Here is a 22095-nt window from a genome sequence, read left to right as displayed (position 1 = left end):
CTGGGTTGGGACGAGCCAGAATGGCTTTCTGCTCTGACATGGCATTACTTTCCTCCCTTTTCCCCTGCTTATTTATGCCAGGATCTTCCTAATAGCGCTCTGTGTCAAGCTTTTCATCTTTATCTGTCTGTGACTTCATTTGGGCTCCCTTTAATTCCCGATGTACTTGCTAAGGAAATAATCTCTCTTGAACCCTGCAGCGCAACTCCCTCTGCAGGTTTGCAGCCTGGGCTCGGGCTGACGTTAACCAGGTAAGTCTTTTCAGATCTGTTTGTGTGATTCGGGGCTTGCCCCTGGAACCGCATCCCCCCGACTCACGCGTCTGCAGGGGCGCGCGGCTTTCAATCCAACGCCTTTTTCCCCTTGTGGATGGGCATCCTTTGCGCTGACAGATCAGCTGCAGAGCTTCCAAGCTGCCTGGCAGAAGATGGCCCCACGTCTCCAGCGTGCAGTAGTTTCACAGGCTCCTGGTCGCAGGCAGATGTGAATGTTCCCCTCGGTGCCTGCAGTCAGTCTCTCGCGCGGTTGGTTTGTACGTGTTTTGTGCAGGGCATTAGCTAGACAATTGTGTTTTATACCCCAGGCTGGAATTAGACACACACACACACAAAAAAAAAAGACAAAAATGATACTGTAAAATCGGAAAAAAAATGTTCTTAAAAAGCAAGCTGTTTTCAGTCTTGTCATAAATGATTTCTCTCTGTGCTTGCTCACGCCCTCTCCTGTTCCCTTCTCTAGCCTACTCTCAGCTCTTGGCTCTGATGACTACGACTCTCTTCCCAACTCCCATTTTCCACAGGAAGATGACATGGTTGGTCTCTGATAAGCAGAACTTCAGATCTGGGTTTTGTTGGTCAAGCTATAGGCTGGAGGAGAACCAGGGGGGGATCAAGAGATTAGAGTCACAGACAGAGGAATAGAGGATTATAGGCTAAAACCCTGCGAGTCTCTGTATTGATGGTTGGGACCCAGCCAGACACTAAAGAGTATTGCAAAGCCTGGTGCTGATAGCATATCCGCTTATTTCCTGTCTTTGCATTTCAGGCAGCTTTTGATATATGTGTCCTCATCAAAAGCCAGGGTCAGGCAGGTACCAAGCATCCCGGCTCCTGTCGAAGTCAAATACCTGCTGAGATCAAGCCTGTGCCTTGCCTGGCGCTCAGCCTGGAAAACGTCACTTTGGCTTATGAAATTCTGAGCAATCCTTGAGTCAAATTCCCACACAAGACAAAAATAAAGGAACTTGCCCCTTTTCCTGGTACGGTTCACTCTGCCTCCCTGCTCCTGGCCAGAGGTCCCTGTCTCACTGACTTGACTCTGCCCTGGAGACTTCCCTCGGCATCTGTCTGCTGGGGTGGGAGGGAGGAAGGGAGAGGACGGGAGGAAGACCATTGCCCCTGGCTCTTATCACAGTTATCTTCTGGTTCCCTCCCACTTTGCACTAATTTGGTATCAGCATCTGCCACTTTGGGGAGGAAAGGGACTTGCCAAAGTGAGAACTAACGTAGGATGTGCCTGTGTGGCAATTCTTGGGGCTGGCTCGGGAAACAATGGAAGGCAAGTGGGAATAGGCAGGAAGGGTTGGTTTCAAATCTGCCCTGTGCAAATATTCCCACTTCTCCTCGGTGCTCGCCATTCTTGTTCTTGGCCTTTACTTTTGCTGTTGCAGGACACTCTCATCCAGCGAGCGGATCACAGAACGGTGTATCCACTGCCGGCTGAGATAGTGCGATTCTCACCCTTCCTGTGATTTCCCATTCCTCGTTTTTTTCTTCCTCTCCAGTGAACTGGGAAACATCCTTCTGAATCGCAGGAGCCACTGAATGTGAAGGAACTGAGGTTTAACTGATAAACACGCAGCACTTCCAACAGATGAAAACGATGGGGGGGAAACACGGCATGCGAGAACCTCAGCAGACATCCAGCCCCTTGTATTCCTTGGGTTTCCGTGCCCTAAAAGCAGGGGTGGGGATGAGGTGACCTCCTGAGATCCCCTCCTGTCCCATTTTTTCTGTGAATGCGCTAATTTTCACGGCCCGTGTTGGCTGTGAGCCAGCCCAGTTTGAAGATGTAATTATGGCTGCCCATTTGTTAATGAAACCAGCAAGAAGGGCGCTCGGTACAGTGTGGCTGTTTTGAGGCAGTCCCAGCCAAGTGATCTGTAATTGTTTTCTTGTTGCCTTATTTCTCCTCTGGTTTTTGCCAAAGACTTGGTGCAGGCCTAATTAGAAGCTCTCCTGCCTAATGGCCTTCCCTCAGAGCCACCTGCCCCTGTTTTTTCATTCCTGGAGAGTCAGCCCAAAGCGTCTGTGTAAGGGGCTTGGCCTCCGAGGCCAGTAGCGAGGCAAAATTAATGACCCAGGCAGAACTTAATCCCCTGGTTAGTGGTATCTAATGCAAGGCAGAAGATTGGTGCCCTGTTCCCTGTCGCTTACCCAAGGAAAATGAGACTTTCAAGTTCTCCTTTCTTGGGGAAGGGAGAAGGAATTCAGGAATGCAAGGGCTTGTAATAACATCCTCTTCTCTGCACAGCTATCCTATTCATGTTTCCTCTCTGTTCCCTCTCCGTTACCCAGATTTTGAGGGGCAAATTCTAACTCTTTCCATCTTTTCTTTAGGCTGGAGATGGCCCGAAATGTATTACAGAAAGCGATGCAATCTGACATCCTGGAAACTCCCTCGCCCTTGCTGCTTCCATCTTAATCTCTTTTAAGTATTAGGTATTAGTCATCCACCCCAGTATTGCTTCCTTCCCATCTTGCACGTACGTTCAGTCCTTTCCAGGAGAAGAGCCAGGAACCAGGGTAGGAGCTTGGGAAAACAGGAGAACTAGCACCAGCTCATGCACAGATTAAGACGCTGGGCAAGGCACGTACAGCCACATCTTCAAAGTATTAAATGCCCGTCTTCCCCGTGGTGTCAACAGCAGCTAGATACCTCTGCGGAGCTGGCTCTTGGTCTCTCAAGCCGTGTTTGTTCTGCTATTTCAATAAAACGGGCTAAGTGCGCTCGGCCCTTCAACCTGGAAGCTTTCTCCGCAGGTTGCCAGCCACGGGCTCAGCTCTGGCTCTTTTCTAAAGCCTCTGTGCTCCTTTAGGGAGAGCAGAACATGAGAACCTGCTGGTGGGCCAGCTCCAAGCTCAACATGTCCAGCCAAGAGCTCAGGCTTGTGCTGAGGCCGTGAGTAAGCGTGAACCCTTCCTGTTCAGACAGCTCTGGAGCATGGCTCATGATGCCTCCTCCCAGCAGGGGCCCTAAGGATTTGCAGAGTGGGTGGCATGAAAATCTGATCTCGAGCACAGGCTGTCTCGTTTTTGTCAAGGTGCAGATATGCAAGGCCTTAATGTCTCATCTCTAAACACACTGCAACGCCACGAGCAAAACGGCAACCAAAGATTGTGAAATTCTTACCTCCAGAAGCCCTTGTCAGATTGAGGCAGCTGCATCCCAACGTGATGGAACCGAACTCTGGGAAACCATCGGAAAGCACTGTGCGGTCTTCAGCGGGCAACACCTACGCTTCCCTCCCTGCATGGGAGAGAGGAGGAGTGAGTGCTTGCTGAACAAGGAGACTTGCTTTGCAGAAAGGTTTTTGTCTTAAGAGGGCTGTGTGTCTCCTTGATGGCAACCTGTTTCACTGCTGCGTGTGGGTGTGTAGGCTGTGTGTATACCGGTGGCTTTGCTGTCTAACTAGGAGGTAGAACAGTAAATCTTCCTGTCCAAAGGGGGAAAAAAGAAAAGAAAAGCATGGCCTGGATGCTAATGGACCTTCTCTGCAGCAGATAGTCAGGTCATTAAGGTCCCAGGGAGATTTAAACAGGTAAAGATTTCGTTCCAGAACTGTATGTACTCTATCAGCAGACAGGCATCTCCCTGCCTTCTCTAGTGGTGAGCGGGAAGAAAGTGAATTAAGAGCAAAATCTGAAATTCTTACATCTTCAGATGAATGCAGATACTCAATGGTCTTCCACACAACTTTGTCCTGTGGGGTCCTGGTCCTGCTGAGACCACCAGAGACTTTTAGAGGAAACTGGTGCCGTCAGGTAGCTACCTAAGAGAGGAGAAAAGCAAAAGCCAGAACCATGTGGAATGCCAAACACTGCTCTGTAGTGCTGCATTTGCCTTCTCTGGGTTAATTATGCTCCGTGGTCCCTGCCTAGGTGGACACATCTCTGTTTGTAGACGTCTATCGGAGAGCTGGCGCCCTTTTAACCGAGCGGTACAAGCCATGCATCTAAAATAAGTCGGGCTGGTTTACGGTGGCTGGTAAAAATAAAGCCTTACTAGCACAAGCAGCTATAACAGCACAGAGGATTTACAACCAAGTGGGGTTTTTATTTCCAGGGTGGGCTGGCCACAGTCTGGTGATGGCCTTTTTATAATCGTTATCAGCTCCCACACAGACCAGGTCCATCTGTTACTTAATTTGAGCGGAGACACTCCTAAGCTTTTGTTTGCTAATCTCCGGCTGCACATCTACATTGTTCTCTTGCCGGGCAGCCCACCCCGGAGTCAGGCTTGGCTTGCTGATCTCGGGAAAACTGGAATAAAAGAAAGGTCACTCGACCAGTGTGGGCCACCTCTATCAGCTTGAGGGGGCTTTTAACCTGCAGTTTGGGTGCCAGAGCAAAAATACAGCCAGCTCCTTGGGCTGGAGGGGAGGGTTAAAAGTTAAGACTGAGTTCTACAAAGCAAAGCCCCGCTGACTGCATCTAATGGCATAGGCTGGGTTTTTTCAACCAGACTTACGTGAGCTGTCACTTAGGTAGTGAGACACCTAAAAATGTAAATGAGGACCAATAGGGTGCCTAATTCCCACGGAAATTGGATAAGAATGAGGTATGCCATTCATTCCCTGCCCACACATTTATGCTCCCTTTATAAATCCAGTCTTTCTATATCACAGTTGCATTTAAGTCCCTTAAGGTATTCCCAAAACCCCAGCCAAGGGACAGTTGGACAAAAAAAGCCCCCAAATCCTACCAGAGCCAGAGAGGGTTAGGCGTTTTTTGGTATCTCATTCCTACACCATGCTGCGTTGTCTGTTTTACACCACCTTGTCTACACGGGCACAAGTTGTGTTGTCAAATCACAGTGAGGTGCACTGGGGACAGAGAGGAGGGAGGATAAAGAGCCTGAGAGACAAAGGGATGGATATTTCGGGGTGCAGAGGGTCAGATGTTTCTGAAAGTTAGGGCTTACAGCGATTTTCTTAAAATAAGCCTGGCTGACGGCAGAAACTTGGCCTCCCTCTTCCTTGTCTTTTCCAGTCCAGCGCCGTGTGGCTTCCTCTGCTCTTCTGCGGGAGGTTTCTCACCCATTTAACAGTTGGCTTCCTCCGTACCGCGCACACACAACACTTCTAAGGCAGGGACAGTCCCGGGGTCAGCTGGGCTGCCCTTAACAACAGTCCTCGTCTCCCGCCTGCTGCTCCCATCGCTTTTGCTGTCCTCGTCACCGTTTCCTTCGCTCCAGCTCGCGGCATCGAGGATGGCTGCTCCAGGGGGCATCTCCAAACGGGCAGCCGTCAACGTGCTGACGGGCAGAGGGTCCCGCTGACGTGTTTCTAACACCTATCGATATATAATTCTCACTCAGTTCCGCTCCTGCTACACAGAGTAACCCCATCCCCAAAGCAAAGACGCTTAACAAGACGCGGTTTATAGCGGCGTTCCCACATGGCTTAGATGCGTTTTGAATTGCAAATCAAGCGACAGCTTAGGGATGATGGACACCTCAAGCAAGGCATATTTTCACTGCTTTAGTGGGCAGGTGTTTAAATACAGCTGCGTGGTTTTGTACTGCTTGTGCCCAACAGTGCGTTAACTAAAATTCCCCTATCAGATAACTGCAGTATTTATTATATTGAGTGATGCTGCAGCACGGACTGTTGGCAGCAACTTATTTGAGCTGTTTCCTGGTCATCCTTCTTATCTTGCCTATAATAATTTAGGAATACTTCACCTCCTCTTCAAATTTCTGCCGAGAGGTCTCAAACAGAGAAGAGATTGGGATGAAAGGAGACGATAGGTCAAGCTTTACCTTAAACCCGGTACGGAGAGAGGAGACTTAACACGGTCTAGTTGTCTATAAAGCTGCTAGTTTTTTTTCCTGAAACTGTAGTTTCAGTGTAGCATTTTAACATGATTCAGATAACATGAGTCACAGTAACAAGCATGGGCTGGATCTCTTTAGCTGAAAGAAGTGCCATAAAGAATATGCTGTAGACTTTGCTGCCTTGTCCTGGGTTCTATTTTGGAGAAGTGATGGCATTTGGGATTCAACCATATGTCTGGCTGAGTCTCTAGTACATACAGATCTGGTAGGTTTTGGGAGATGTAGCACATACAGATCTGGTAGGTATGGGGAGATGTAGCACATACAGAGCTGGTAGGTGCATCTGTTGTGCCATAAATGCTGCTCTGGCAAGGAACGCACCTCTGTGCCCGGCTCTTCTCCAAACCCTGGGTGCCGAGGCCTTTGAAGTGAGATTTGCATAACACAAACCCTTTGCTGCTTATTTGCACCGGGCTGAAAGAGGCCTAAAGGAATATCTTTGGAACCCTCTTTGTCAAAGTCACCGCTAATGATGATTTAACACGCAAAACGAAGCAACCCAGAAGTGGGCTCACTGGCCTCGAGCAGATTCCTCCAGCCCCAGGGAGGCTGGTGAACGGGAGACGCCCCAAAAGTAATGCTAAGAAGAGCCATAAAGGTGTTTTGCTCCTGCTTTGCAATCCCTTGGGCTTTTCGGTTTGCTCCCTGCATAGCTGTAGCCTTCTTGGTATTTAGAACATGCTACTTGCAGCATTCGTGTGCCACACGCAGGAGAATAAATCTGTCTTAGCAGTGATTTAAGGAGCCACATTGATCTCTGCCCAGTCGATACACGTAATAATGTCAGAGCCTCTCACACAGTCTCCAAGGGCTCGGCTTCTGTCTAAAATTTGTTGTCAGCCTGCCTCGTGCCCGAGGGGTAGATCTAAATCTCTTACGCTTAGTGGGTGGGAAAAAGCCTGCTGTGAACAATTTCCGAGCAGCGAGATGGGGCCGGAGTTTGATGGAGTCCCACCGTCTTGGGGTGAATAATTCTGGGGTCACAGCTCCTTCAGAGCAACACAACATTGTGGTGTTACTGTCTCCACCTTCATCTGAACTTAGACTGTAGCTACAGCAGATGTACCGCAGTAGGACTGCTGCCATCCTATCTGCTTGATGGGACACACTTTTTCTGAAAACGTCTAAAACAGGAACGTTTAACAAAAAGTAAACAGGTGCATCAGGTTTCTTTTAAGGAATAAGGAACCTTTGCCACGTGCCTTTCCCTCCCCATCTTTCTCTAGCATTTCCAAAAGGAAGATTTATAGGAGGGGACTGACCAGACAGCCATCTTCTTCAGCTCTTCTCTCTCCAGTCATCTGCTACTTCAGGTCTTCGAAAGAAGCTGTTTGTAGAAACATCTTTTAACGCAGTTCCCCGATGAAGGAGGGTGCTGTCTCTGAAGAAAACACAACTTCCAGCTTCCCCCTTTTTGAAAACTGGGCCAAATGCCTTATGAGAGCCACCTGTCCCAAGGAGGAAGCCAACCAGGATCTCCAGAGCTGAGTGCTCAGGCCTGGGCCCTCGAGACCAAGTTCCCCTGGTTCCAGCAGCAGGAATCTCACAGCAGAAGCAATCAAATGCCCTCGTTTGCATGAAGTGCCCCACGCTGTGCTTGAAAAACGTGTCCGAAGATTTCAAAAGGATTTTCCCAAGGTTGTTTCTTGTCTTTCTGGTGACTGGCCCCTTCTAATGCTCTGGGGTTCTGCTGGGATCAGTGAAATCTCTTTATGTGAATGGGGCAGACAAACAAGATTTTCTCCCAAATAGCTCCATTATATTATAGTCCAGAGCACCGTCATCTTAGTTCAATATTGGATTTCTCCCAAATGCTGTGTGAACGTCTCCAAGTGCAGAAAGAGAGGGCTGGAAAGGTCCTGCTAAGAGCAATTTTGGCTGGGCCAACTATTAGTCCGCATCAGCCGGTGGCTTTTATGTGAGTAACGATTATTTTGTACACAAAAGCAGCTTCTGAATCTTGCCAAACGTCAGCTCTCCCCCGTGGTCTCGGGGCTATAAGGACCGAGAGCCAAGGCACTGAAGAAAGCGTCAGCATTTAACAAACAGTGAGGGATAAGAATCGGCAGGGAACGTTCCAAAAATGCGGAAAGGATTTTAGGTGTTCGAGGCCCCGGAGCTTTCACAGTGGGAGGGATTTCGCAGCTCTCGGGTGTTTCTCAGCCTCCTGCCTTGCTCTGTTGCGCCGTCTCATCCACTCCACCGGAGGAATTTTGCCCCTGCACTGTCAGATTCTCTCTGTCCAAAAGCTTTCCAAACCCCGAAGGGCAGCGCACAGGAATTTCCAGCTGTCTGTCATGATGCCGAAGATCCTTTCTTTCTCCACATCTCCCTTCAGCTGCCTTTTCTGCTTTCTGTTCAGGTTGGTTATGACTTTTTTCCCCTAAGACAGCCTTAACCTTTAGATACATCTCTTCTCCGGTCCCTGAGGTGCCGCTTTCCATCGTCTTTACCTTGCTGTTTGATCGAACGCCCAGGGAACTCAACGGGCATCCTCTCCTAGATTTCAACAAACTTCTGATAAGGTTCATAACAGCAACGTTGCATATGGGGCCGTGTCACACCCCTGTACCTCATTATCTGCCAACGACTGCGGGATGGATCCTCCTCCTTGGAAGACAGGGCTTTGGAGATAGATGTGTTTTGCGAATAGCAGAGTCTGAGGGAGAGGCGATGGGCTTTGCAACAACCAGAACAGCCGGTTCCAAAATATCCTCTCTGGTTCCCTTTCTTCCTCCTGCGCCGCGCTGGAAACTGCCGGCTCGTTTTCCTTCTCCCTCCGGAGAGCTCTTTGTGAGTCTGGGCGTCCAGTAGCTTGGTACCCGCTCTGGGGAAACGCAGAGCAGAAAAGACACGGAAAGGCAGATTTTTCAAAAGGAAATAATACATGAAAGAGGAAAAATGACTGTATTAATTGGAAACATTTTAGTGCTCAGAGTAAAGGGAAATAGGTTGTGGTACAAGGATGCCTTGCAGCGTTGCATGATTGAGCTTTTGTCCCAGTGTCAGCCTGGCTGGGACTCTACCCAAAACTCCTCAGTTTTTGCCCAAATTGCCGGCCTTTCATGATTTACTACCTTGCATTTTACATTACCACACTGAGTCTTAAAATACTCGAAGACATACAGCGTGTGTTAGACGCCTGGCACATTCCATCTTGCAGGGACTGACCGGAACTCCCGAGGTTGATCTGCTTCCTGCCTTTTCCTCCTCATCAAATTAATTTGCCAAGTAATACTGTAACTCTTGCATTAGCACAGTAAGAGTTCCTTTACCATTCTAAAAAAGCGTAAGGCACACGAGGAAATGGCTTGGGCTGGCACTGGTTTTGTGCCATTATGTTAATCCTCCTCTTTAATTGCTATTTCTAACAATTAGATTTTCCTGTATTTACACCACAATTCCCAGATAAAACTCGGGCCTGCTGGAGTGACATTAGTAGCCAGGAATGGGCTTTCTCCAGGGAAGCTACTCCTTGTCACCGGCTGAGAAGATCTCTCAGCAGGCAGCGTGTTTCCAGCTGGGTGACTTATGAGCTGTGCTATTTCTTATTACCTTCTGTTTGTTTTTTTTTTTTCTTTTTTTTTTTTTCCCAGGCTCCAGACTCTTGGCCGTGGAACTGACATCCAGCAACACCAAGCCCGTGGTGCAGGAATTCCAGAGTGAGTGCCGCGGGGGCCCGCTGGCCGCCCGATGCCAAGGCTGCACCACCCTCTGCCTGGGGATTTGCACCGGTCCCCCAAAATCCAGAAAAATTGTACTTATTGCTTGTGGGATCCGGTTTCTCGGGGGGAGGCAGGGCTACCCAGAGCCTGGGATCCGGAAAAGCGCTTAAGAATATGTCTGTATCTCTCCCTGTTTAACAAAGCACTTGATTGAAATGGTTTATTGAAGTCCCCTGCAAGCCATTGGCATTGCAAAGCGTCTGCCTAAGTGCTTTTTTGAACTGAATCCCAAAAGGAGGAAAGGCGGTCGCCTTGCAATTAATATACTGAAAAAGGGCGGGGGGGGGGGGTGGTGTTGGGAAATTTATATTTTATCTTGGACCCAGTACAGACGTGCAGGGCCATACTGAGCAAACCACCTCTCGACCCCGCTGCGATGCCGCCTTCTGTAGAGGAGAAGGAGATGACAGCGCCCGCTTCAAAGGGAAGGGGGGGGGGGGGGGGGTTTGCTGGATTTATCCCCAGGCATCGTGGTCCTCAGTACATTGCCAGACACCACCCGGGGAGGTTCTGCATCCCTGACTCACGCTGTAGGCTCTGATTAGCAACAAGACAGCGCTCGGGACTCACCCTGTCATAAGGTCTTGTTTGCCATGAGTTAGAGCCTGTAGAGAACAGTGTGTTCATTTCTCTCCATAGTTGATATCTGTTCGGCTATTATTTTTGCTGGCCAAAGTCCATCTTCCCCAATAGCTCCTGGAACCCAGCAGTGTTTCTGTTTGCGAGGCAGATGAAAGAGAAGGCTTCGCTTTGTGGGCTGCATCTCCTAATAAAACACTGCGCGAGGCTGCTTAAAGCAGAGCAAAAATACAGCTGCTTCCCATTAATCTGTCTTCCTTTTCTTTCTCCTGGTAGGTGTCGAGCTGTCCTGCATCATTAAATCCACCGTAACGCCAGATCCCAGAATCGAGTGGAAGAAAATCCGAGATGGAGAAACCTCTTACGTATTTTTTGACAATAAAATGCAGGGTATGGAGATTCATTGTTCTTAGACTTCCAAAACAGCCTCAGAGACAATACAACTGAGAAGAAGCAAGCCTGTAAAAGGCAGGACCTGTGGCTGTCTTCCTGCTTTCTTCTGGAGCGGGGGTTCAGCAGTCGCAGCGCAGGATGGAGAGGGAGCAGGATGTTCCCTGCTCTCGTTACTGAGAGTTCACAGTAGGGAGCCACAAAGAGCTGGAGCGAGATCCTCTGTAGGAGATGCTTCTTGGGAGAGAAAGCAAAGGCTACAGCTTCCCTTCTCCAGCACCTGGGGGTCCTCGCGTGGTCGCTGGGCTCTCAGGACGAGACACCCACCCCTCCTGTCTATCCCTGTGACATCTGAGGGCTCCACCTGCACTTCAGAAGGGGTCTCTGTCTTGAGCTGTCGGTGCTTTCTGCTGAGGCAGCACAGTGATTTCAGCATCCCGGGAGGATCTGATTAGAAGCAGACTCATTAACTTGATGGTGACTCAAACACAGGACTGCCTGTAGGGTTTGACTCCATCTGGAATTACCCCAGCACCTGAGACGGGACCAACAGCCACATTCAAATGAATCTCCCAAAGGAGACAAGATTTGAGTCTGTCTTGGAAGTCCAGTTTTGCCACAGTTCTTGAGATTTGGGGTGGTGCTTTCCAGTTCATCCTCTTACATGCTTAGCAGCGTTGGTTCCCCTCCTGGTCACTGGGGAAAGGATGGCTCTTCACTTTCAAGCCTCGAGTTGGTTTTAGGTGGTTTTCTTGCCTCCAGAAAGAGTCCGAGATCAACCACTTAATTCAGACACTGTGTGACCACCCTTAATTTTTTTTCTCTCTCTTTCCTCTGTATCAGGAGACTTTGCGACTCGTGCAGAAATTCTGAGCCGGACATCGCTGGTGATTAAAAACACCACCCGGATGGACACCGCCACGTACCGCTGCGAAGTGGCCGCACCTTCCGATACCAAAACCATCGATGAGATCAACATCCAGCTCACGGTCCAAGGTATGTGCCTTTAAACCCAGACGCCTCTGCAAGCTATGAGAGGAGGTTCTAATTGGGGTTCTAATTGACAAGCGGCTGAAGATGAGCCGGCAGTGTGTCCAGGTGGCCAAGAAAGCCAACGGCATCCTGGCTTGCATTAGAAATAGCGTGACCAGCAGAAGTAGGGAGGTGATTGTCCCCCTGTACTCAGCACTGGTGAGGCCACACCTGGAGTATTGTGTCCAGTTTTGGGCACCTCAATCCAAGAGAGATATCGAGGTGCTGGAGCGAGTGCAGAGGAGGGCAACGAAGCTGGTGAAGGGCCTGGAAAACAAGTCCTATGAAGAGTGGTTGAAGGAGCTGGGACTGTTTAGTTTGAGGAAGAGGAGGCTGAGGGGAGACCTCATCACTCTCTACAACTACTTGAAAGGACACTGTAGAGAGGTTGGTGCTGGTCTCTTCGCACAGGTAACTAATGACAAGGAGAGGGAACGGCTTCAAGCTCCAACAGGGTAGGTTTAGACTGAACATTAGGAAAGAATTTTTCACAGAAAGAGTGGTCGGGCATTGGAATAGGCTGCCCAGGGAGGGGGTTGAGTCACCATCCCTGGATGTGTTTAAGAGACGTTTAGATGTGGTGTTGGGGGATATGGTGTAGGGGAGAACTTTGTAGTGTAGGGTAGATGGTTGGACTCGATGATCCCAAGGGTCTCTTCCAACCTAGACAATTCTATGATCCTATGAGGCTGTGGATCCCTCCAGAGTCCAAATGGTGGCACTCTGCAAGTTGTTTAAAACCAGATGGAAATAATGGAAAGTTTTGATACTTTTGTAGCAGAGCTATCTTCAAAAATATGTCAGAAATTATTTAGTTCTACCCAGCGGCGCCATTCACACGGTTTTTGTCTTTCCCCCAGTGAAACCCATGACTCCCAGATGCACGGTGCCTAAAGCTGTACCTGTTGGCAAATCGGCCTCTCTTCACTGCCACGAGAATGAAGGGTACCCAAAGTCCACATACAGCTGGTACCGCAACAGCGAACCTTTGTCACCAGACACCAAATCGAACGCCAGATTCCAGAATTCGTCCTACACCGTGAACCCCACCACAGGCACCCTGGTAATGCCCTTACAGACACAGTCGAGACTTGTCTCGCCGGACGGGTCATTTGTAAAGGAAAAAAAGTCATCGCATGGCTTTTAAAGGAAGAATAATTTGAAGAAGGTTGGGTGTTCTAGGATCTGGGTGACTTGGGAAAGGGAAGATGAGCGATGGAAGAAGGTATTACCCGAGCTGTTCGGTTTCGATCACTGCCTTTTCTCCCCACCAGGTTTTCCACGCCGTGCACAAAGGCGACACGGGCCGTTATTCCTGCATAGCGACGAACGACGCTGGCTTTGCCAAGTGTGAGGAGCAGGAGATGGAAGTCTGTGAGTGGCTCTACCTTCTTTTTTCCAACGCTGATCAATATATCACCATAAATAAACTCTCATCACCACAGGGAAAGAAGGGGGACATCCTAGAGTGTTAAGTCTTTCCTGCTTTCTCACGGCCCCAAACACAGGAGGAAAAAAAAAACATCTAAGAATTCAGGGAAACATTAAAACACAGTTGAAATTCACCAACAGCTTTAGTCTTGGAACCTGGGACTCACTAGTTCCCTATGAATTATTGGGGTTTGCTTAAATGATGTCATTTTAGCGTACGTAAAGCTAGAATATCGCTGCTGCCTTAAAGAAATGCTGGATGACGGCTTCTCTCTTTGCCAGATGACCTCAATATTGGTGGGATAATTGGTGGAGTCCTGGTGGTCCTGGCAGTTTTGGTGCTCATCACCCTCGGTATCTGCTGCGCCTACAGAAGGGGTTACTTTGCAAACAGCAAAGAGAGTGGGGAAAGGTAAGAGCTGGGATTCAAAGCGGTTTATACAAGTCCCTGCCCCACAGCTTGCATGAAGTAGCCTGAAGGGCAACAGAAATTGGTGGATAAAATGTATTTCAGTGCCTGACGTGGACATATTTCTTCCCAGTTCCCTACCAAAGACTGCGTGGGGACAAGCACAATTAAATCCCCACAGGTGTTTGTCCAATAGGTTACGCGCTCTCGGCATAACGAGGTCTGCGATTTAATGAAGAGAGCTCGCTGCACAAATAGTTTAAAGCATCAGGACACGCATAGGAAATCTATGCAGAAGAGTAGGCTCTCTGCAGGAAATCTCACCAGTTGTGAGAACCTAAATTTGGGATTAAAAGCAAGCAAGCATTTTAGCATGCGCGTTAAAATGTTAAAAAACAACAGCATTAGCATCAGAAACAAGCCTTGATGTCCTTACAGAATCCGAAGAAGAGATAATTTATGTAAAACCAAGATTCTCACCACATAGATTTGTTCCATGTTAAATGTTGCTTTTCAGCAAAAGTCCTGTCTTTTTTTTTTCTTTTTTTTTTTTGGTTCGGTTTGGTTTGTTTTGCAGAAAAGGCTCCAAATACCCTATTTAAATGCAGCTGGGGGGGTTGGTATACACGGGACTTGACAGTGGGATATAAATCCTGCATTCCTATGGGATTGCAAACAAGTGGCACCCGCTTATAACTAAGGGAAATGCTGAAGGCACCTGGCAGCGAAGGTTTAAAATGAACTTTATAATCGCCAGAGGAAACAATGCAGGAGGGACACAGGAAGGTAGCGCACGGGGACCGGAGCGGGAGAGCCCAGAAAGGAATCGGTTCAATCTCTTTGCAGAGTTAGTCTTGTGGAAACACACAGCGGGTTGTTTTTTTTCCCTTGTGCTGAAGGGGATTTTAGAAAAAAAAATCCCAGTCCTGACGGATGACGGGATAAGCACAGGTCTATCGTTTGAGCAATGGGCTGGGCTTCGCTCTGCTTTCAGCTGCTCTTCCTCATTTTCATCTTCCTCAGCACTTCCCCTCCAAAATCCCGCAGTCTTCTTGTCCCAGAAATGAGCTTTTTCCCTTTATTTCAGCTACAAGGCTCCGGCGAAACCCGATGGCGTTAACTATATCCGGACAGATGATGAGGTAACAGATGATGAGCGATTTGCATTTAACATCTCTCTGTTTAGGAGAGGAGGAGGGTGGGCAGAGGACACCTAGCTTTTTTAGGGCCTGCAGACTTTCTTCGAGTGGGCACCGCTCAGAAGCAAGGATGCAGAAGAGAGAGAACACAGAAGGGCGAGGGCTGAGTCATTTCCTTAGAAATGATGAAGAGTTTAAGTTGCCTTAAGTGACTGATGCCAAGAGCCATCAAAAGCAGCTCTGCGCTCTCTCAGTTATCTTATGGCTTGACCCCCTTAGGATGAGTTTCATTGGATTAAGTGGGCCGGCCATGATGCTTTTACCAGAGAATTTGCATTTTGGGATTTGAATAGATCACGGAGCTTAAGATGAGAAAAAGCCTCTCCCTATTAGCAGAGATACTGAGGAAGGGATGAGAAAGTCCCCGGCCGTGGCTTAGCGTGTGAGGAGGACAGAAGGAGGGCCTGGTCAGTATGACTGGAGTCTCCCAATCCTTCCCAGCTGGAAGCGGGGGCCACCTCGACCAAATGCCAGAAGTTACAGAGATCAGACCTACCTTTCACGGGTACTTTGCAATGTGGGGGGCAGCAGGGACAAAGGCAGGAGATCCTTCATCCATCCGGAACTGTTTTGTTGCAGGGCGACTTCAGACACAAGTCTTCATTTGTCATATAAGATGCCAGAAGAATATTGCAAACCAGCAAAAGCAAGTGTGAAAATACCTCCTCCAGGAACTCAAAGCAAGAGCAAAGGATGAATTAAGTGCGCTTGGAAGAGTTTGGAACACACAAGAACTTGATAGCTAGCTATCTGTATATCTTTTTTTTCTTTGCCAAAGTTTAAAGTAACTCCTCACTGCCCAACTTGCGTCTCCCCTGCCTCCGGAGATACCAACAGGATATCACCTAAACCTCTCCTTGGACTGAGGAAGCGTTTTCATACTTCCCAAGAGACTGGGCTGTGGAAGTTTGGGGAATTGCCTTCTATTTGCGCTGCAGGGACACAGCCACGATGTGTAAACCAAGCAGGGGAACAGCGTTAGGTAAACGTGTAGCAGACCTTACTAGTACAAATTACTAGTAGACAAAAAAAAAAAAAAAGTGCTGATACAGCAATAGATGGACTTGAAAATAAGAGTTACCCGTGCAAGGGGGGAGTCTTCCTCTCAGCAGCTTGTTGCCCAGGTCTGGCTGGTGACTTTTACACATTTGTGATCGTTTTGTGCTTTAGACTCTGACTGCTCAGGTGCAGAAAGGGGGTATCTGAACAGCCTACGGCGACAGGTACCCGTAGGGTAAACGCAACTAATGTTCTCAGCCCTTTCCTAAACTTACCGAATCCTCCTTACTCCACTTAACATGAAACACGGGCAGCGTCAGGCCGGAAGGATCGCTTCTGTTCCCTGCTTCCTAGAAAACTCATTGCACGCAGGTAACCCCTCCTCCTAATCTCTTGCATCTTTTGGGGTTTTCAAGAGGCTTAGAGTGGAGGCAGAGAACTTAGTGCTAAGACATCCCTTTCAGGAAAATTCAAGCCAAATACTTCCACGGGCTAAGATCGCCACGAGAAAGGTACTGAGATATCTTCAAGCTTTTTTTTACCTTCGCCATTTATTTTGTAAAATCCCACCTTCTAAAACTTTTTGCAAAGATATATTTTGATTACTTCAGAAGAGGTAAACATTTCTATTTAAAGTGTAAATAGGCGATGCCAGCAGTGTTCGAGTAACGTAGCTATTTTTTTACTTGTTAAGCTACACAGAGGAGCTCAAATGTTGCTAGAGTACGGCACTGTCAGAGCATATCAGTATTATTGCAAAGTGTAATAAAAAAGCTGCAGGTGGAACAGCATCTCCTTCCTCCTCAGCAATTTCCTTGTCACAAGAGGTCTTACCAGACACAGAACAGAGTCACTCAGGGATAGTTTTTGTAAATTTATGGCAGGAGCTATTGACTTTTTTTATACAAAAAACCTGACTTTTCTTGCCAGTGACCAACACTTTTGTTTTTTGTCGTCGCAAGAAATATCCAGGGATGGCTTTTGGATTCAGTTGCGACAAGGTGACAGAGTGACTTCAATGTTTGCTCCCCCCCCTGCGCGAACGCGGTGTGACAGCTACGGCGACTTTAGGTTTAAACCCCATAGCCAAGGTTCTGGAGCTGGGAAAGCAAAAGCTCGAGACAAAAGCACTTTTGTAGTGTCGGTTGCCACTTTCTCCCTAGGTGGTAAAAGAAAAAGGACAAGAAAACAGATCGAGTTCTCTTGGCTTTAGAGAGAGAATAATTGGAAACACCTGTTTCCCCAGAACATACACGTTGATAGCGTTGAACAGGGTTGGGTAATTTAAGACTGCAAGATGTGGATACAACACTAGAACTGTGCTGTGGTTTAAGGATTTTTTTAAAAAAATTTTTTCTTTTTTTTTTTTTTTTAACGTAGCATAATTTAGTGTTCTTGTACTTCCGATATGAATTGAGTTGTCTTAACTTTTCCTGTATACAGTATTTTGGATACTTGACGATTTGGACTGTCAGTGTTAATTTTTTTTAGTGTTCTGCATTACTCTGCTTTGTTTCCTCGGGGGCCTCGCTCGACATGCCATTGCTGCATTCGTTTTGCCTAAACAAAGCGTTACCACTTCTCCTTCTGCTAATAAGAGTAAAAATAAGGAGGGGGCAGCAATAACCACGTGTTCCCCGTGTAACTCGGACGTTACCACTGCTACCTTTACATTATGGTTACCTTAAGACACGCTCTTCAGCCAAGCCACACTGTTCACTGGCTGCCTCTGATCTTTACGACAGTAACGAGCGTAACATTCCTTTGCACCTCCTGTATTTCCACTACTCCTTTTCTACGCTGCTTTTAGGATACCTACAATAAGGCAGAGAAAGAGAAGGTTTGAATCAGGGTAGCTCTGGGCACGACGGGAGCACAATCTACAGTCTCACCACAAGCCAAAGGCAGCCTTCACGGGAAAAGCCAGCAAACCAAGAATCCAGGCTTATTTTTTTCACTTCTAAAATGTGACAGTGGCATCTCTAACGAGAGAAGGGGAGATGGTCCCCCCGATACAGCTGATGAGATCTGACTGATGGAATTCATTGTATCATTGTGAATAATATTCAGGTTTCTACTAATGTATTACATTTAACTTTGCCAAGAATGTTTTACATAAATACCAAGCTATAAAGCATTCTTGTAGGTTTTTTTCTTTGGTTTTGGTTTTAAACAGCCATATTATTGGAGGCTTCTGTTTTCAGTTTAGTGAAATAAGGGAAGGTCTCTTCTGTCAGAGAGAGAGACTTGCATTGGGCTGAAGGTTACAGAAAGTCCAAGGAACGTTGCTGTTTATCAGTTTATTCCTGGACGTTGGTCTATCTCTAGAGAAGACAAGGTAAAGCTCATCTCAATACTGCTCAAGAACAGAACAAAAACTAGAACAGCACCAGTTAGAAAATAAACTATTCCAATTTACCATTCAAAGAGGTTAAATAATATTGTAAGGCAGGAGAGAAGGCACAAAATAAATAGATGTGGCCATAACTGTCCATCGCTTAAGCCAAAGCCGTTCCATACATCCCCTGTTCCCGGGTTTTTCCTTTGATTTTGAGAATAAAGTTTAACCTCCCTTAAAGGTTTCTGTGATCTTCAAAACTGAATAGGGAAAGTGAGGCCAAATTATGGGATTCCGGAGCAGGAGGTAAGTGCCTCTGGAAGGGCTGTGGCAAAAGCGCGCTCAGCCTCTTTGTTTCTGCTTGTGAAGAAAAGCCTTCCCCGTTTCCGTTGTTCTTGCCTGAATAAGACAAACCAGCATGAATAAAACAGATTCCGTTTTCAAGTTTCAATAATATCTAGGGCAAGAGCTCTGGAATGGAAGTTAACAACGGGAAAAACTTCTGTTGGGTTCACACGGCGTCAGAGGGAGTCGGGAATGGTCAGATTCCCGCATTTCCACAGCACATTTAGGATAAATAAGTTATCTGCGCAGAGCACAAAGCCATGTATGTGACTTACCAACCTTGATTTTAGCGAGTTACTCATATCCTGCTTGTAGTCAAATAAGAGTCTATATTTAAAAGCTGCTGGGTCCCACATTAATTGAACTGAATGCCTAAGATACCAGCGATGTAGTAGAAGAGACTTTGAGGCTGTAGAAATCTATAGAAAAAAAATAATTTCTCTGTCAGATCAAGATGAGGGGAGAAGCCGTGGGTGGAATTAATTCTGGAACCATTTATTTTCATAAAATGTTAATAGTTGGAAATAACATAGTTGAAGAATGGAAATATTCCATATAAAAACATGAAGGCTGTTCATACACACGGGAGAACGCACGACAAACAGGAGGTGATGTAGCGTGCAATTACCAGATTTGGGGGGGGGTGGCAGCGACAAGCTGCTTTTACCTTGGTTCAAATTAAAGCAACTTTAGTATATAAGCAAGAGGGACAATGAGGGATGGAGTGAATAAGCTGAGCCACTCGCTTCCCTGCAAGCTGTGATAAATGCGTTTATTGCTGAGCTTGTGGCAACATCATGCTCCTACTTTTCCAAATGGACAAATTATACATCCTGTGAGTGAAGAGCAAACCTCCCTTTATGCTGCGGCTTTCGTCAACAGCAGCAGCTTATAATACATACATATGTTAATACGGGCTTTGTATGCCCATATTCTAGACAGTTTCACATAAAAACCAAATAAGAATAGATAAGGAAGGAAGGACGTGTGCCCGCAGTGATTTATAATTACAGAGGAAAAGGACAGATTTCAGGCAACATGATGCTTCTGTACAGAAGTTCAATGGAGGGCTCAGTTGTCTGGTTTCAGTGGAGTTCTCCGCTGGGACCGCCTCAGAGGGACACATTGGCTGCTTTTTTTCCTTGCTGGGGATTCTACTTTCCACTCCCGTGGCAGGGACGGGCTGGAAGAAGGAAGCAGAAGGACCATTTATTTTAAAAGCACTTGAGCAATCTTTCTCACTGCGATTGCTGTTTCAGACCAGGGTTGAACTTACGGTTTCTCGGGTGATAGCAAACAGATAATATCTCTTGGCACATCCTCAGCCTCTTTATTCTCTGCAAATAATGCATATATTTTCATATTTTAAAAAACGCCACAGATTTGATCATTTTGGGGGTGGTGGGGGTGGTGGTGGTGTGTTTCCTCCCCCCTCAAGTTAGAATCACACAGATAACTTGCCTGGAGCTGAACCGGGTGAGTGCGTCAAGCTGATGTAACTGACCCCAGCACCAAAAGTCAATTCATTAATGGTCTCTGCAAGAAAAAACACAGGGCATTCGCAATCGGCTTATGACACAGCCAGAGGGCAAGGCACGCTGTAGGAGAAGACTGAAGTGTCACAGAATAAGCATATCCCCCACACAGACAATCTCTCTTTTCCAGCCCAGCAGATCCCGGTGTCTCCCATCCAGCCCCAAAACTGAACCTGATGGGCGATCTGTGCGCGTCAGCTTCACACTCCAGACTCACGGCCTTCCTTGTAGGTCAAAGAAATTAATTTAAATATGGGACCTCAGCCACGCACCTCCTTGTCCAACTGGGGTGGGAGAGCCAAACCTCCCGCTGAAGCTTTGTCACCCTTCACAACGTGTTAGATTCAGACCGTGCTTTGTCTAAAGGCAGAACATGGAGCCCCCGAGGACTGACAAAGGACCTGAGTGGCCCTTCCGTAAGGAACTGCCGGCAGCCAGGAAGGAGGAATCACTTGACAAGGAGGCAAGGTAGAATTTAGCTTGCCTGAACAGGCCGTGGTTGTCAGCTGTCTCTTTTCCTATCACTTACCTCAGGAGAGATGTCACAATATTCAGATTTTACTTTACTCAACGCTCTGTTTTATGCTCGTGTTTCCCAGAACCTTTCACAAGGAATTAAGGCAGAAAGTGCTTTATAGGGCAGGAGTTGGAAACTCTGCCGAAAGGACTTCTCTCTACAGATAACTGGGTTTGCTTTTCAGCTACTTCCCCATCCTGGAAGGGAACCACTGAAGCTTGTAGGTGAAATCCAACTAAATCTATCTGCCTTGGTTGACCTCTGCATCTCTCAGGCCTGACCTGGAATCCTAGAATCATAGAATGGTTAGAGTTGGAAGGGACCTTAAAGATCATCGAGTTCCAACCCCCCTGCCATGGGCAGGGACACCTCCACTAGAGCAGGTTGCTCAAAGCCCCATCCAGCCTGGCCTTAAACACTTCCAGGGATGGGGCAGCCACAACTTCCCTGGGCAACCTGTTCCAGTGCCTCACCACCCTCACAGCAAAGAATTTCCTCCTAATATCTAATCTCAATCTCCCCTCTTCCAATTTAAAACCATTACCCCTTGTCCTGTCACTACACTTCCTGACAAAGAGTCCCTCTCCGGCTCTCCTGGAGGCTCCCTTCAGATATTGGAAGGCTGCTATGAGGTGTCCCCGGAGCCTTCTCTTCTCCAGGCTGAACAACCCCAGCTCTCTCAGCCTGGCTTCATAGGGGAGGTGCTCCATCCAAGTGACCTGACTTTGTGCAGTGTGTGCCTTAACAAGTTACCTTGATTAATGAGAAGTTTATGTGAAAGGAAGGAAGGAAACGGTAAAGGAACTGTCATCAAGTAGGGCTTCCCATGCAGTCCAAGGTGGCATCTTCACAACACGTGTTTATGGACCACAGGGAAGGAATCTACGCTTGCCCAGACCCACTAGGCCTTTCTCAAAGCGAGGAGCAGGAGTTGAGGAGACCCAAAGACAGCAGGGGACAGAGTGACAGCCAGAACAGTCGTATAAAGTAAAGAGAAGAGACAGCTGTTCTTAACTTCTCAAGTACAAAACGGTTTGCAAAGAACTGCAGCTCCCAAGAGTTTCAGAGAAATAAAGATGTTTTCTTTGGGTTGTCTATCAGCCAGCAAGACCCAGCCGCCACCACGCAGATGGCTCAGCACACGCTAACTGGAGTGATGACACCGCTCTGTACAGTTTGTCTCCCCGCTGAAGGACACAGGCTGCCTCGAAGCAAAGTAGGAATTCGGCCCTCTCCTCCTCCTTCTTCACCATATGGTGCTTAAGAGAAACAGCCGTGCGAGCTTCCAGACAGAGATATAGATTATAGACTTCTTAAAGATTTTTGCTCTCTTAAAACATGCCCCTAATTTTTTTTTTTTTTTTTAATTTTTTTTTTTTCCACGAAGATCATGGCGTGTTGCTCAGGCAGCGGAGAGAAACATCGAGGGAGACAAATGGAGCCACACGGCGGAGCGCAGGGGGAAGAGAAGGGTCAGAT

At 47.5% G+C, this 22095-nt stretch overlaps 2 protein-coding genes across 3 annotated transcripts in view; one reads left to right on the top strand and one right to left on the bottom strand.

The window, feature by feature from the left end:
* JAM3 (junctional adhesion molecule 3) overlaps positions 1 to 18012 on the top strand; it is a 32078-nt gene extending 14066 nt beyond the window's left edge. The window contains exons 2-9 of the mRNA XM_074162282.1: positions 9714 to 9779; positions 10698 to 10811; positions 11655 to 11807; positions 12704 to 12906; positions 13118 to 13217; positions 13557 to 13686; positions 14771 to 14825; positions 15462 to 18012. Coding sequence (XP_074018383.1) covers positions 9714 to 9779; positions 10698 to 10811; positions 11655 to 11807; positions 12704 to 12906; positions 13118 to 13217; positions 13557 to 13686; positions 14771 to 14825; positions 15462 to 15497 — 857 coding nt within the window. The 3' untranslated portion in view covers positions 15498 to 18012. The remainder of the gene's footprint in view (positions 1 to 9713; positions 9780 to 10697; positions 10812 to 11654; positions 11808 to 12703; positions 12907 to 13117; positions 13218 to 13556; positions 13687 to 14770; positions 14826 to 15461) is intronic.
* Positions 18013 to 19039: 1027 nt separating this feature from the next.
* The window catches only part of NCAPD3 (non-SMC condensin II complex subunit D3), a 30453-nt gene continuing 27397 nt past the window's right edge, over positions 19040 to 22095 (bottom strand). Inside the window, exons 33-35 of one of the 2 annotated variants that reach the window (XM_074162550.1) lie at positions 20026 to 20100; positions 19841 to 19901; positions 19040 to 19747 (exon numbers count right to left, since the gene is read on the bottom strand). In XM_074162550.1, coding sequence (XP_074018651.1) covers positions 19636 to 19747; positions 19841 to 19901; positions 20026 to 20100 — 248 coding nt within the window. In that variant the 3' untranslated portion in view covers positions 19040 to 19635. Of the gene's footprint in view, positions 19748 to 19840; positions 19917 to 20025; positions 20101 to 22095 lie in introns of both variants that reach the window. The other variant, XM_074162549.1, reaches the window with a different exon arrangement.

Source organism: Numenius arquata, chromosome 22, assembly GCF_964106895.1.
Source record: "Numenius arquata chromosome 22, bNumArq3.hap1.1, whole genome shotgun sequence".
NCBI lineage: Eukaryota > Metazoa > Chordata > Aves > Charadriiformes > Scolopacidae > Numenius > Numenius arquata.
The sequence above is the reverse complement of the archived record's forward strand: the minus strand, read 5'-3'. Positions and strand labels throughout refer to the sequence as shown.